This window comes from Theobroma cacao, chromosome 3 (genome assembly GCF_053813885.1).
Source record: "Theobroma cacao isolate CCN51 chromosome 3, ASM5381388v1, whole genome shotgun sequence".
Taxonomy (NCBI): domain Eukaryota; kingdom Viridiplantae; phylum Streptophyta; class Magnoliopsida; order Malvales; family Malvaceae; genus Theobroma; species Theobroma cacao.
Genome location: NC_142641.1, coordinates 44,021,849 through 44,036,406, shown reverse-complemented (window position 1 = coordinate 44,036,406; position 14,558 = coordinate 44,021,849). Strand labels below are relative to the sequence as shown.

Here is a 14,558-nt window from a genome sequence, read left to right as displayed (position 1 = left end):
TGAAAAATCAATATTTGTAGGTAATTCAACATTATTGAACTTTTTCTTTTAAATATAACAATATGCTGCATCACAAGAAAATTGAAATAAACTTTAATTCCTTTGGTAACAAGAATGTTTTTTAAAAAATAACAATAAATATTTTTTATATTGATTTTTTTATCTTTCAACAATTTATAATATTATAAGAGAAATTATATTTTTATTCACATTCATCTTTTTTTTGTTTAATTCAATTTTTTTCTTAATTTATTAAATACTTTTTATAATAATTTAATCAAAATTAAAGTTTACATAAGTTATTTTGTCAAATAACTTATTTATAAAAAAATAGTTTAATTTTGAAATTTTTTTTTTATAAGAGTGTTATAATAGTTTTTAAGTTCAAAAAAAATTTACTTTTTCATGAGACCTTCATCCGACGTCGTTTTTTGATATAAAAATGAAAAATGGAATCTCTTCAGTCTCTAACCGGTCCTAAAAACTCTTCTTAAAACCCTAACCCTCAAATGCAAAATCCACAAAATCAAAATCGAAGGAAAAATCAAAGCCTAAGAATAAAGCAAAAAAAAAAAAAGATTAGACGAAGATGCCGAACCTTGAATGTCGTATGTACGAAGCGAAGTACCCAGAGGTGGACATGGCGGTGATGATACAAGTGAAGAACATCGCCGACATGGGTGCGTATGTTTCGCTCCTAGAATACAACAACATCGAAGGCATGATCTTGTTCTCCGAGCTCTCCCGCCGTCGCATTCGTAGCGTCAGCAGTTTAATTAAGGTAGGCCGGACGGAGCCCGTGATGGTCCTCCGTGTCGATAAGGAAAAGGGTTACATCGATTTGAGTAAGAGGAGGGTTAGCGAAGAAGATATCCAGGCTTGTGAGGAAAGGTATAATAAGAGTAAGCTTGTTCACTCTATTATGCGACATGTCGCCGAGACCTTGGATATCGATTTGGAGGTAATTCTGGTTATTTTTTATTTCTCTATTGTTACTATTATTTTTATTTTTAAAAATGAGGGAAATTTTTTATTGCTATATTTGGTTCAAGGGACTTTTAGTTTTCTTCATTTGGATATGAGTAATATTTAGAGTTTAGTGGTAGTGATTTGGAAGTAAAGTTGGCCTTTTCATTTGGGTTGATTGAGGGGATTTTGATCACTGTTTTATGGGTTTTTGGTTGGGAAATGTGGTTCGGGGGGTGTTTAGTTAAGTGAGAATAAGGGGATACTTTCTAATTGTTCAGGAATTAGTGTTTATGAGGAGAATGTGTGTGTTTTTATAACATTAATCCAATTAAAAAAAAAAAGCGAACTGAATTATTTCCTTGATGTAATTTTAGTATACAATATGGTTATTTGTGGGTGACTTTCAGGTTAGATTTTGCTAAGTTGCATGGAAAATATGGAGAATTTGATAGGTTGGCTTATGCTTTTTGTTGAATATCTGTTACTTTTTAAATACAAACAGTGAGGAGTTCAGGGATTATGATAAGATTACTATGCTTGTGAGATAGAATGCAATGGGGAGAAATGAGAATTTTGTATGCTTAATCAAATTATATAGGGATAGATAGTGTTAGAAGCGGTTTTTTAATCATCAGAGTGCATCGGACTTATACTATGCATTTGTGGCAGGATTTGTACATTAAAATTGGCTGGCCTTTATACCGGAAATATGGTCATGCTTTTGAGGTAGGAAGTTATGCGCTTTTTTGAAGTGTCATTTTATTTCCACATATTGTTAAAATGGTCTTAATTTTTTCGTTTGCAGGCTTTCAAAATTATTGTGACTGATCCTGATTCTGTCTTGAACACCCTCACCTGTGAAGTAAAAAAACCTGGCCCAGATGGACAGGAGGTAAATTTCAATTTGTGAGATGCATGCAACTTATTTCTTCATCTGGTTTAGGTATCTAACTATTTTTCCCTTTAGGTGACTGAGGTGGTCCCTGCTGTGACTGAGGAAGTCAAAGATGCTTTGATAAAAAATATTAGGAGAAGAATGACACCACAACCTCTGAAGATTCGAGCTGATATTGAAATGAAATGTTTCCAGTTTGATGGTGTTCTTCACATTAAGGTCTTATTTGCACAAACTCTCTCTCTCTCTCTCTCTCTCTGTGGTTTGATTGTGGGTTCTCAGATGGTCGATTTTGAAATTTGCAGGAGGCCATGCGCGAAGCTGTGGCTGCCGGGAATGATGATTGTCCTGTTAAAATCAAGCTTGTTGCTCCTCCACTTTATGTTCTTACCACTCAAACTCTTGACAAGGTTAGCTTAATGTCTCTTTTTAATCCATCTGCAATGAATTTGTTCCCTCTAACATGCCTTTGAAGTTCTCATTCACAGCTTTTTGTGCTGAAAGCATTTGCATGAGCATACTAATCCTTTATGAAATTTTCTTCTGTTAATTATGCTGATCCACATCTAAAGATTCTTTGCCTTATCCTAGTCATCATTTGCACTGACTTGTTGACATCATCTGTTGGTATTGTCATTGCATGTCTGTTTAACAATTTGTCTTCTAAATTATTTTATTCTTTGTTGCCTTGTTCAGGAGCAAGGTATAGCTATTCTCAATAAAGCAATTGCAGCTTGCACTGAAGCAATAGAGCATCACAAGGGTAAACTTGCAGTCAAAGAGCATCCTAGAGCAGTGAGTGTCCTTATTTCAGATTCAATTGTTCTCTGTTTTAATTGTCCAGTTGGCCTTTTGTTCAGTCTTAATGTCCTTGCAATGGAGATTCTCAGCATGGATTTTTATTCTTGTTATATCAATTGGTTGCTTAATTTGAAAAGGTTAATCTTTCTCCTGAAATTTCTCATTGGCACTGATTTAGGTGAGTGAACGAGATGATAAATTGCTTGCTGAGCACATGGCTAAGTTGCGTAATGATAATGAAGAGGTCAGTGGTGATGAAGATAGTGAAGAAGAGGAAGACACAGGCATGGGAGAAGTTGATGTTGAGAACGCAAGTCATGGAATAATGGAATGAGGTTGCTGCTTACATGAACATGATGGTTGCTGATTTTTTTACCAGAACTTATTTTTTTTTCTCCTTTTTTGGTCCACTATTTTCCGGGCAGTTCAAAACCTCTTGAAAGTGTTGTCTTGTTGAGTTGTTTTGCAAATTTACAATATCTTTAGCCAAGTTTAATGCGGTATACAGATGGATGACCTATTGAGTCAAGTATTCAAAAATCTCGAAGGTGGTCTTGTTGAGTTCTTTCCCTCCCTGTCTGTGTTTCTTGGGTTGGTTCTATGATTTCTATGAGATTGCATTCAATTCATGCTATTAATGCTGTGATGGGAGAATCCAATATTATAGGTGACTTGTACAAACCATTTGCAAGCAATTTTGTTGGAAAGAAAACTACATGAATGTTTGACTGGTGCGACTTCAAGAAGATCGAGACCATCCGAAGCAATGTGATCGGGGCCTTGAACATAGCTGACCTGTGCTGGGAACAGGGCTTGCATTTGATTTTCTACTCCACAGGCTGCATGTTTGACTATGATTCTGACCATCCTCTTGGGTCGGGGATCGGCTTCACCGAAAACGATGCTTCCAATTATAGCGGTTCCTTTTTTTAAAAGACCAAAGGCATGGTAAAAACAAACTACATTGGCCCTCCTTTGTAGTTGTGCCCAAAAACCGTAAAACCAAACTTCAAGTTTCTTTTTTTACAATAAAAAAGATTAATGCTTTTGATCTTGACAATTACTTTTAGGCAGCAAAAATGACTTACTAAAAATAATTTTATTGAGTCTCATTAACCTTGAATTTAGAAGGATCATCATTATTTTTAGGAAAATATTAAAAATACTTTATTGACATTTGTTAAGATGATATTTATAAGATCATCGTCATTATTTATATATAAAATTATAATTATAGACTTAACTAGCAAGGGATACAACATGCATGGATGCATATCATTCATTAAAACATCATTCATGCAGTTTTTCAAAGTTATAACAATATTCTAATATTCATTTTTTTATTGTGAATTGAAGGTGGAATATTTGATCAAGAATTACGAGAATGTTTGCATTTTACGTGCTAGAATGCCTCTGTCGTCTGATTTATCCCATCATCATAATTTTATCAAAAAAATCACAAGTTATGAAAAAGTAGTTAACAGTCCGAACTCGATGATGGTCTTGGATGAACGCTTTCCAATTTCCATTGAGATGGTGAAATTTTACCAACCCCAGAGTGCTCTCTCACAATGAAGTTTTAGAGATGTGTCGGAATTATATCGATCCCAATTTTACATGGAAGAATTTCACTCCTGAGGAACAAGCGAATGTCCTTGCTGCTCCTAGATGCAACAATGAACTTGATTCAACAAAACTGAAGCAGGAGTTTCCTAAAATATTACCCATTAAAGAGTCTGCTATAAAGTATGTTTTCGAGCCAAATAAGAAGAAGATTAATTTGGCTTGACAGGTAACTTTGTAAAATTATTAATCTATTTCCTAATATTTTTAATTTTTTAGTCTATGTTTAACGATGGTGTTTAAGATCTTTAATTGCGTTTAGTTTGAGAATAAAGGATTGTTATGTTTGTGTGTTTGGATGTATCTAAAGCTCTATATAAAGAGGTTTTAGTCATTATGTAATGTAATCAAGTCGTTCAGTGAAGAATATGCCCACTACTTTTTAAGTCTCCAATTGTTGATGTTGTTTTACATCTTCTTTCTCACAGTTCTTTGCCTTTTCTAAAAAATTAACATCATTTATTGATGATATCTGTTTTAGGAAAGATTTTGAGAGCTTGAAATGTTTATCTTTCATGTTTGATGTATTATGTGATCTATATATTTCTTTTATCCTAAGTAAGTTTGTAATTTATTTTCGTAAATTATAAAATATTTTTAAAAATAATAAAAAAAAGAAAAAAAAGTATTTTTTTATTGGGTTTTGAAGTTTATATTTGTAAAAATAATAATAATAATCTCCAAATATTATATTGTTGAAAACTAATTTTTTCATTTTATTTTAAAATATTAAAAGGTTATGTAAAAATTTATTAAAAAAATGAGTTTATATCGTGTATAATTTCCATACACAGATATGACGTGTTGAAAACACAGCATTGCATAAAACATTCCATCCATCTTAGCCTTCCCTAAAACACAGATATGGTCCTTAGGGTTTGGCTCTAGTTACCATATAACTAGGGATTGGGTCCAAAACAAATCCTAGTGGAAACATTAACTTGTCGTACAAGAGATTGGGTCCAAAAGAGTAAAAAATAAAGTAAGAAGAAAAGGAGATAGGATGTGTGAGTGACAGAGAAATAAACTTAATTTTATTTTTTTATGCAATTAAATTTGAAGAAAATTAATAATATTTATTTTTAAGTTCTTATGGCACTTTTAGGATGATTTTGTAGTATAAAAGTTTACATCGTCAATATATTAAATGTAAATTCAAAAAAAAAAATGTAAAGAACAAACATAAATAAATGATTTGGTCCAAATCAAGGAGTCTCGAATCCATTATTATGTCCACCAAGCAGCCCAGTCCAAACCCAAAATTCCTCCAGCTTGACACCACTGGTACTTCTGCGCTGCAGCACACGTTTGCTGCTTTACGCACCACGGTAATTCTAGCCACAGGGCCCTAAAAAGATCTCTTCGGCTCAGACCATATTTCCAGTTTCCATGTTAGAACAAGACCCTTCCTTAAACTTCTACCTGCCAACGGACACCTCAATCTTTCTTTGTTTCTTCAGCTCTCGACAAATTGAAATTGCAAGGGTCATACCCAAAACGCAATCCCCAAGTAGATTTTCTTTCCCCAGGAAGTTGTTGGCCCTTGTGGCTTTGATTGCATGAGACTTTCTCCTAACCAATTTAGTCACTTGCTTATATAATTAAGATTCAAGATTCATATGACCATCCGGGTCTCGATCCTGAGATGGTAATCACAGATTAGAAATCCTGAAATATAATATAACGCAAACCTTGTTAAGCTCACTACATCGAGTGGCGCTGCAATAGCTCATAACACAATTCAAATATTCTACAATCAAGATATTTATAAGAAAATAGTATTAGCATTCTTCACAACCTTCTTTTTATTGCATTAGTTCATAATGTAATTGTATTGCAATCTTATATTACATTGGTTTGTTTCAAAACAAATAGTACAATATAATTTAATCAAACGCATTACAAGAATTGTGAGTATGTCACAGATATCACATCAGTAATAGATAGAGTTGATCTTAGGTTTATAAACATAGGTCTTCCTCCACTTATTAGGTATGTATTTTAGGTTAGAAATGTGGATCCATTACAAGTGGTATTATAATAGATTTAAATCTTCAATGATGTGGGACTCCCATGAGAGATATAAGAGTCAAAATAGGTCCAAACTAATGTAAGAGTCCCTCTCCTCTATGAATAAAGAGCTAATGTAATGAGAGCGTTTCATAAATTACATATCAATAAGAGATGAGATGGGTTTTGAGTATATAAATATAGGCCCTCTACCACTTATCAAACATGTTTTTTGAGCTGGAAACATGAGTCTATGACAAGTAGTATCAGAATAGATCTGGATTTTCATTGATGTGGACCTTTCATGAAAGATACAAGAGTCGAAGTAGACCTAGAGTAATGTAAGAGTCTCTCTCTTTTACAGTTAAAAAGCCAATACGAGAGTATTGTAAAATTGAGTGGGGTAGAATGTTACAGATTTTATATAAAAAAGAGATGGAGTGAGCCTTGGATATATAAATATAAAGATTTCACCACTTATCAAACATGTTTTTTGAATTGAAAATCTGAGTCCGTAATAAGTGTTATTAGATTAAACTCGGATCTTTACTAATGTAAGCCTCCCATGAGAAATACAAATGTCGAGGTAAATCTAGACTAGTGTAAAAATCTCTCTCCTCTATGGAAAAAAAACTAGTACAAAGCGTTGCACAATTGAGTGAGGTACAATGTTACGAATCCCACATAAATAAGAAATGAGATAAGTCATAAGTATATGAACATAAGCATTCTATGAAACATGTGTTTTGGATTAGAAACATGAACCCTTAACAACTGCACATTCCTGATACCAAACACCACTTTAATAATGACCTAACTTAATAATTGTTAATTACCTAACTTAAGTCAGCGTTTTATTGTTAGATAATATCAATAAACACTTATTTAACGTATTAATACCTCAATCATTACTGAACAATTACCTAACTTAGGTCAACGTTTAATTGTTAGATAATATCGATAAACACTTATTTAACGTACCTACTAAAGAAAGAAAAAATATAGATCCAAATATGACTTTAAGTTGTGATATTAGGGTTTAGGGTTACTAATTTGACTTTAAGTTATGATATTATATAGATATACAAAAGTTTGAATTTAAATTATATTAATAACTTCTTTCAAACTTTTTCCATATTTTCACATTTACTTTTAATATTTTTTTAACTTTTTGACATAAAAAATTATACTAGTTTACCAATGTTATAATTTTTTTTCATAAAATATAAACTCTAATGCCAAATTATTTTTCTTAATTTTTATATATCCGAATATGAATATTTAGTTTGAAGCAAAGAGAGTATTATTATTTTTTACTAGTTATTAGTAAATGTTCAAAAAATATTCCCAAAATAAAGTTATATTAGCCATAAAGATATAATACCAATAATTTTTAAAATGAACTATTAAATAGATTTTTTAAAAAATTAAAAGTTAAAAAAATTTGATTAAATCTATTAAAAATAATTTAATCAATTAAAATGGATTAAACGACTAAGTGTAAATTTGGGTCAATTCAATTAAATTTTTATATATAATCGATTAAATCAATTAAAGAAAATTTTTTATTGCATTTAATCGTTTTAATTGACTGTTGGGAAAGGGTCTGTTGCCTGAGGACATTTGTACTTATACCTCATGTATGGCTGTTTGTTTTACTCTCTGTAATGATTTTTCATCAAAAACTTATGTAAAATACTCATTGCTGGTCCTTTTGCAGGAAATTAAAAGCCAGCCCAAATATTGTTTGTCCATTTTCCCTCGAACAAGCTTGTATAAAGGCCGCTTGGTAGTTGCCATTTTTGCTTGTCAACCTCGACTCATTTCAGCACGTTTGAAAGGCAGTTACTCTTCCAAAAACACACGAAATAGCAAAAATGGAGTTTCGAGCCGATGGCAATGCCAAGCCCCTTGGGCTCAGATTCCTCATATACGGCCGTACGGGTTGTATCGGCGGCTTATTAGGCCGAATCTGCGAAGCCCAGGGCATCCCCTTTGCCTACGGCTCCGGTCGGCTCGAGGACCGTGAATCGCTGCGAGCGGATATAGTAGCTGTCCAGCCGAGCCACGTGTTCAACGCAGCTGGCGCCACGGGACGGCCAAACGTAGACTGGTGCGAGTTCAATAAGATCGAGACCATCCGAAGCAATGCGATCGGGGCCTTGAACATAGCTGATATTCTACTCCAGTGGCTGCATCTTTGATTATGATTCTGATCATCCTCTTGGGTCGGGGATCGGCTTCACCGAAAACGACGCTTCCAATTATAACGGCTCCTTTTTTTTAAAAGACCAAAGGCATGGTAAAAACAAACTACATTGGCCCTCCGTCAGTTTTGCCCAAAAAAACTTAAACCAAAATGTTGGGCTGATTGGATCCTTAATTTTAAATCATTGGTATGAGCCTATATATTTCTAACGCTAGCTCAAGACCAGGGTTAGATTATATTGTGAGGTGGTGGTGAAAGCAAATGGAAATAGGTTTATTAAAACTTACTGTAACTAGTAAGATATACGGCATGCGTGGGTGCATTTTATTCATTAAAACATGCATTCATGCAGTTTACTATGTTGTAACAATATTCTAATGTTCGGTTTTCTTTGTTAATTGGAAGGTGGAAGACTTGATCAAGAATTACGAGAATGTCTGCATTTTACGTGTTAAAATACATCTTTTGTCTGATTTATCCCATCATCGTAACTTTATCAAGAAAATCATAAATTTCGAACGAGTAATTAATATTCTGAACTCAATGACAGTTTTAGATGAACTCCTTCCAATTTCTATTGAGATGGCGAAGAGAAACTTCACCGGAGTTTGGAATTTTACCAACCCTGACGTGCTCTCTCACAATGAAATTTTAGAGATATATCGGGATTATATCGATTCCAATTTTACATGGAAGAATTTCACTCTTGAGGAGCAAGCGAAAGTTCTTGCTGCTCCAAGATGCAACAATGAACTTGATTCAACAAAGCTGAAGCAAGAGTTTCCTAAAATATTACCCATTAAAGAGTCTGCTATAAAGTATGTTTTTGAGCCAAATAAGAAGAAGATTAATTTGGCTTGACAGGTAACTTTGTAAAATTATTAATCTATTTCCTATTATTTTTAATCTTTTAGTCTATGTTTAAAAATGGTATTTAAGATCTTTAATTGCGTTTAGTTTGAGAATAAAGGATTGTTATGTTTGTGTGTTTGGATGTATCTAAAGCTCTATATAAAGAGGTTTTAGTCATTATGTAATGTAATCAAGTCAATGAGTGAAGAATATGCCCACTATTTTTCGAGTCTCCAATTGTTGATGTTGTTTTACATCTTCTTTCTAACAGTTTTTTGCCTTTTCTGAAAAATAAACATCATTTATTGATGATATGTGTTTTTAAGAAAGATTTTAAGAGCTTAAAAGGTTTATCTTTCATGTTTGATGTATTATATGATCTATATATATTTCTTTTATCCCAAGTAAATTTGTAGTTTATTTTCATAAATTATAAAATATTTTTAAAAATATTGATAAAAAAGAAAAAAGAGTATTTTTTTTTAATTGGGCTTTGAAGTTTGTATTTGTACAATAATAATAATAATAATAATAATAATAATCTTCAAATATAATATTGTCAAAAACTAGTTTTTTATTTTATTTTAAAATATTAAAAGATTATGTAAAAATTTATTTAAAAAATGAGTTTATATTGTGTATAATTTCTATTCACAGATATGGCGTTGAAAATTAACACAGCATTGCATAAAACATTTCATCCACCTTAGCTCTCCCTAAAACACAGATATGGCCCTAAAGGTTTGTCTTTAATTACAATATAACGACTGCAAACTTGCAACTTTTGTTAAAACAAATCCTTGTGGAAACATTAAACTTTTGGTATAAGAGATTGGGTCCAAAAGAGTAAAAAATAGAGGAACAAGAAGAGGAGATAGGTGAGAGAGTGAGAGGGAAATAATCATCTAAAATAAAGTGACATTTTATGATGATTTCGTAGTATATAAAAATTCTAAATTATCAGTACATTAAATATAAATTTTTAAAAAATAAACATAAATAAAATTGTTCGGATTGATTTAAAAGGTTAGAAGAGTTTGATTTGATCCAAATCAAAGAGCCTTAACTCTGCTTATGCTCGAATCCATTACTAGGTCCACCGAGCAGCCCAGGCCAAACCCAAATTCCTCCAGCTTCACACCACTGCCTGAGTTGATACTTCCGGGCTCCAGCACGCGGTTGTTGCTCTACTCACCAAGACCAAGGTAATTCTAGCCACAAGGCACTAAAAAGTTATCTTCGGCTCAGACCACATTTCCCGTTTCCTTGTTTAAACAAGACCCTTCATCCTTAAACTTACACCTGCCAACCGACACCTCAATCTTTCTTTGCCTCTTCAGCTCTCGACAAATTGAAATTGCAGGGGTCATACCCACAACGCAATCCCAAGTAGATTTTCTTTCCCCGGGGAGTTGTTGGCCCTTGTGGCCTTGTGGCCTTGATTGCATAAGACTGTCCTAACCAATTAAGTCACTTGCTTATATAGTTCAGATTCATATGACCATCCAGGTCTTGATCCTGAGATGGTAACTACTGATTCGAGATCCTGAAATATAAAACAATGCAAACCCTTTTAAGCTCACTACATATTGCAGCACTGCAATAGCTCATAATACAATTCAAATATTCTATAATCAAGATATTTATGAGAAAATGGTAGCAGCATTCTATAATCAATACTCTACAATTCAAATATTCTCTAAGTGGCTGTAGTTTATACTAAAATTTGTATCCTTCAAGGCCCATTTCAATAATATCAACATAAAAGTCAAAAAGTATCTCTAAGAGAAAATTTTCTACTATTGAAGTGTTGTATTTTAGCAAATGAGAAAATAAAATAAACTAGCAAGTTAGCATGAGCCAAAGTTTGATCAAGGCAGGCAAGAGGCAACACCAATAAACTCAAAAAGTGTAATTTATAACTAGATAAATCATTTTCAACTGATTTATTCAAACGTGGATATGAATACAAGATTCAAATACAAATACCAGCAATTCTTCGTGTCATCTGGGAAGAGGTGCCTATTGCAGAGAAATCACATCGACCCACATGAACCAAATTCAATAAATAGAAAAAGGAAAATCAAAGAATTCAAAACCTAAAATTTTCAAGCTCCACTAGTCCCTTGATTCACCTTGAAGACAAAGTTTATGAGGCACTCCCTAACAGACAAGACCTCAGGGAAATCTGCTTCAACTTAACTAGGGTCAAGCTCCAAGAGTCTTCTTATTTGGCTCAAATACATACTTAACAAGAGACTCCTTAATGGACAGGAGTTCTGGGAATTCATTCTTCAATTTGTTGGTATCGAGTTCGTTATTGCTCCTTGGGGCAATGATTACCTTAGCCTGCTCTTCAAGAGTAAAGTTCTTCCATGAGAAGTTGGAGTCAATGTAGTCACGGTACATTTCTAAAATCTCATTGTGACTGACCACTCCTGGGTTTGTAAAGTTCCAGATTCCAGTAAGGTTCCTCTTAGCCATCTCAATGGAAATGGGAAGAAGTTCGTCCAGGATAGTCATTGAGTTAGGTATGTTGACCACCTTATCATATCTAGTAATTTTGGTGATGAAATTTCGAGGATTGGCTAGATCCGATGAAATAGGCATCCTAACACGCAACGTACAAACATTCTCATAATTCTTGAGCAGCTCCTCCACCTTTCAATTATCAGCAAAGATCCATAATTAGAACAACAGCAGAGTTCAGATCTACATGAACTAAACTACAATAGGAAAAAGGCAAAGCAGATTCAGGACCACTTCATTTACTACATTTCCAATTAATAATCCTTAATGAATCCTATACTTTCCAGCTAAACCCAAGTGTCATCAATGCCAACAGATGCATTAAAAATTATTCTTAAAAAAAACTACGAAAAATGAAAACATTTTTGCAGAAAAAAAAAAATTTCAATAAATATTTTAGAACAACCCAATTTAAAAATCTATCTAACATAAACAACCGAACAACATTTGCTTAACATCACAAGATCTGATCAACCTTAACATTAGCAAATACGAGGAAAATTTCTCCAACATTAAAAACCCAAGACAGATCAAACAAACAAACAACCAGATCTAATGATATAATGCACAAATTTAAATGTAAAAATTGAAACTTTTTTCTTGTTGCTTGCTTACCATAGCCTTAGTCTTAGAATAGAAGGAACCCGTGAAATTTGGAGTATCCTCTTCCTTAAACCCGACACCCGATTCGATCGGATGACCTGCATCATACTCAAAGATGCAACCCGTAGCATAATTAATCAAGACAAGGCCTTTGTCCCTGCACACGTCAGCAAGGGTAAGAGTCCCAACCACATTGGTTCTGATGGTCTCGACCTTATGGGATTCGCACCAGTCGACGTTTGGACGCCCGGTGACTCCAGCGGCATTGAAGACGTGGGTTGGTTTCACGGAGGCTATGTCGGACTCGAGCGACAGCCGGTTCTCGAGCCGGCCTGAGCCGTACTGGTAGTCGATTCCCTTGGATTCGCATAGTTTGCCTAATAAACCGCCGATCCAACCGGTTCGACCATAGATCAGAAACTTCAATGGTTTCTCAGATGAGCCATTTGCCGGAAACCCCATTTTTATTTGTTGTTTATCTTAAATTTTGGGGTTTTTGAAAGAGAAATGCAAAATGCAGAACGGAGGGTTGGATTTGAGAGAGTGAGTGCCTCGTAGATATATATACAAATAATGAGGTCATTATTTTTTTATTTTTTTTCTTTGATTTTTTTATTTAATATTATTTTTATTGCAATTTAGTATTTGTTCAGATTTGGGTTTTGGAGACCGACGGGTCGGTGGGGAAAAGGAGATGGTTGTGAGAGGTTAGGCTCATGATTAATTCATGGGCTTGAAATTCGCTTTCAAATTTGTTTTTCTTTCAAAGGAAAAATAAAATTTCCTTTTCATTTGCATCGTAAAAAACCTCCTTTAATCCTTTTCATGATTAACAATAAATTGATAATGAAATTTTATTAAAAAATAAGTATTAATTAATAATATAAATGAGATTTTTTTGTAATTCTTAATATTACTTATAGTTCTTTTATATCAATGTAGTCATTGACGTTAAATGTTTTTGAAAACGAACACAATAATAATTTTTTATATTTTAAAACTAAATTTAAGTTATTTTGTCTTTAATTTATAAACTGCAATAAGTATATATTTTAAAATAAAAAAAATACTATTTTGCATGATAGAATATCCTTACAATTGCAATAAAGTAGCCCTAATGTTATTGTCAGGAAAAAGATTTGACAGCTACTTATAATTTGATATAGATATGCTCTGAATTAAGGGTTTGGAATAAAGAGCAAACTGATTATCGTTGTGAGAAAGAAAAAATATATTTAATTAATTTATTTTAAATTTATTTTCAATTGGTGGGAAAATATATGCCATTTTTCCTGAAAGCTTTTTAACTAGCATATGTTCTTCATCTTCTCCTTTTTAAAAAAAAAAAAAATTCTTTTGGAAAAAAGTTTATGTCCTTCAAATAACAAAAGCAGAGCTAAACCTTAATTTGTTTGCACTTAAGTGGTGTTTAGTATTTTACAATGTAATGTGATTACAGGTAATGTAATTGCAAGCAATGTGATTGCAGGAAAAATAATATTACAGTGTTTGATATACAAGCAAAATAATGATTAAAATGTAAAAAAAATAACATTGTAGCGTTTGGTTTACAATAACTTTGCTGGGAATATAATGTTAATTTTTAAAATTACCCCTATTTATTAAAATATAAGTTTAATATACTTGTATTTTTTATTATTAATTTTTACATAATATAATTTCTTAAATATATTTTTAATGTCATATATGTTATTTTTATTTGTTATTATAATCTTTTATTTTTTATTTTTTAATATAATTTTGTATATTATATATTTTATTTTAATTTCTTTTATCTATATTATATAAATTTTAATTTCTTATATTTTATTTTATTTTTTATATTATATATTTTATTTTAATATTTTTTATTTTAATTATACCGTTACAAAATATTTTTAACAAGGTAATAAAGTTGAAGGGTAAAAGTATTTTTAACAATATTGTAGAGTGCAATGTAATGTGATTGCATTGATTTTATACTATAATCACATTACATATTTGGGTTGTAATGTGATTGCATTGTAATCTTACATTACAGTTGTCTGTTGCAAAACAAATACTGTA

General features: G+C 32.4%; 2 protein-coding genes and 1 pseudogene across 2 annotated transcripts; 2 read left to right on the top strand and 1 right to left on the bottom strand.

Moving 5' to 3' along the window:
* Nucleotides 1-464: 464 nt before the first annotated feature.
* Nucleotides 465-3,226, top strand: LOC18606432 (eukaryotic translation initiation factor 2 subunit alpha homolog). The gene is made up of 7 exons (XM_007040033.3): nucleotides 465-961; nucleotides 1,639-1,695; nucleotides 1,775-1,861; nucleotides 1,937-2,083; nucleotides 2,170-2,274; nucleotides 2,561-2,659; nucleotides 2,844-3,226. Exons 1-7 carry the CDS (start codon nucleotides 590-592, stop codon nucleotides 2,997-2,999), a joined length of 1,023 nt encoding a protein of 340 aa, XP_007040095.3. The 5' UTR covers nucleotides 465-589; the 3' UTR covers nucleotides 3,000-3,226.
* A 4,910-nt stretch (nucleotides 3,227-8,136) lies between these two features.
* LOC18606430 (bifunctional dTDP-4-dehydrorhamnose 3,5-epimerase/dTDP-4-dehydrorhamnose reductase pseudogene) lies at nucleotides 8,137-9,368 on the top strand (annotated as a pseudogene).
* A 1,888-nt stretch (nucleotides 9,369-11,256) lies between these two features.
* NRS/ER (nucleotide-rhamnose synthase/epimerase-reductase) lies at nucleotides 11,257-13,036 on the bottom strand. Its single transcript, XM_018118451.2, has 2 exons — nucleotides 12,504-13,036; nucleotides 11,257-12,020 (listed from the first exon to the last, which is right to left on the bottom strand). Exons 1-2 carry the CDS (start codon nucleotides 12,951-12,953, stop codon nucleotides 11,568-11,570), a joined length of 903 nt encoding a protein of 300 aa, XP_017973940.2. The 5' UTR covers nucleotides 12,954-13,036; the 3' UTR covers nucleotides 11,257-11,567.
* Between the last annotated feature and the right edge of the window lie 1,522 nt (nucleotides 13,037-14,558).

Bases quoted from the DNA above. Each gene is read 5' to 3' on its own strand.
- LOC18606432 (XM_007040033.3), top strand. From the start codon at position 590: ATGCCGAACCTTGAATGTCGTATGTACGAAGCGAAGTACCCAGAGGTG. The intron at 962-1,638 runs GTAATTCTGGTT...CATTTGTGGCAG, and splicing joins CCTTGGATATCGATTTGGAG to GATTTGTACATTAAAATTGG. The intron at 1,696-1,774 runs GTAGGAAGTTAT...TTTCGTTTGCAG, and splicing joins AATATGGTCATGCTTTTGAG to GCTTTCAAAATTATTGTGAC.
- NRS/ER (XM_018118451.2), bottom strand. From the start codon at position 12,953: ATGGGGTTTCCGGCAAATGGCTCATCTGAGAAACCATTGAAGTTTCTG. The intron at 12,021-12,503 runs GTAAGCAAGCAA...GATAATTGAAAG, and splicing joins ATTCTAAGACTAAGGCTATG to GTGGAGGAGCTGCTCAAGAA.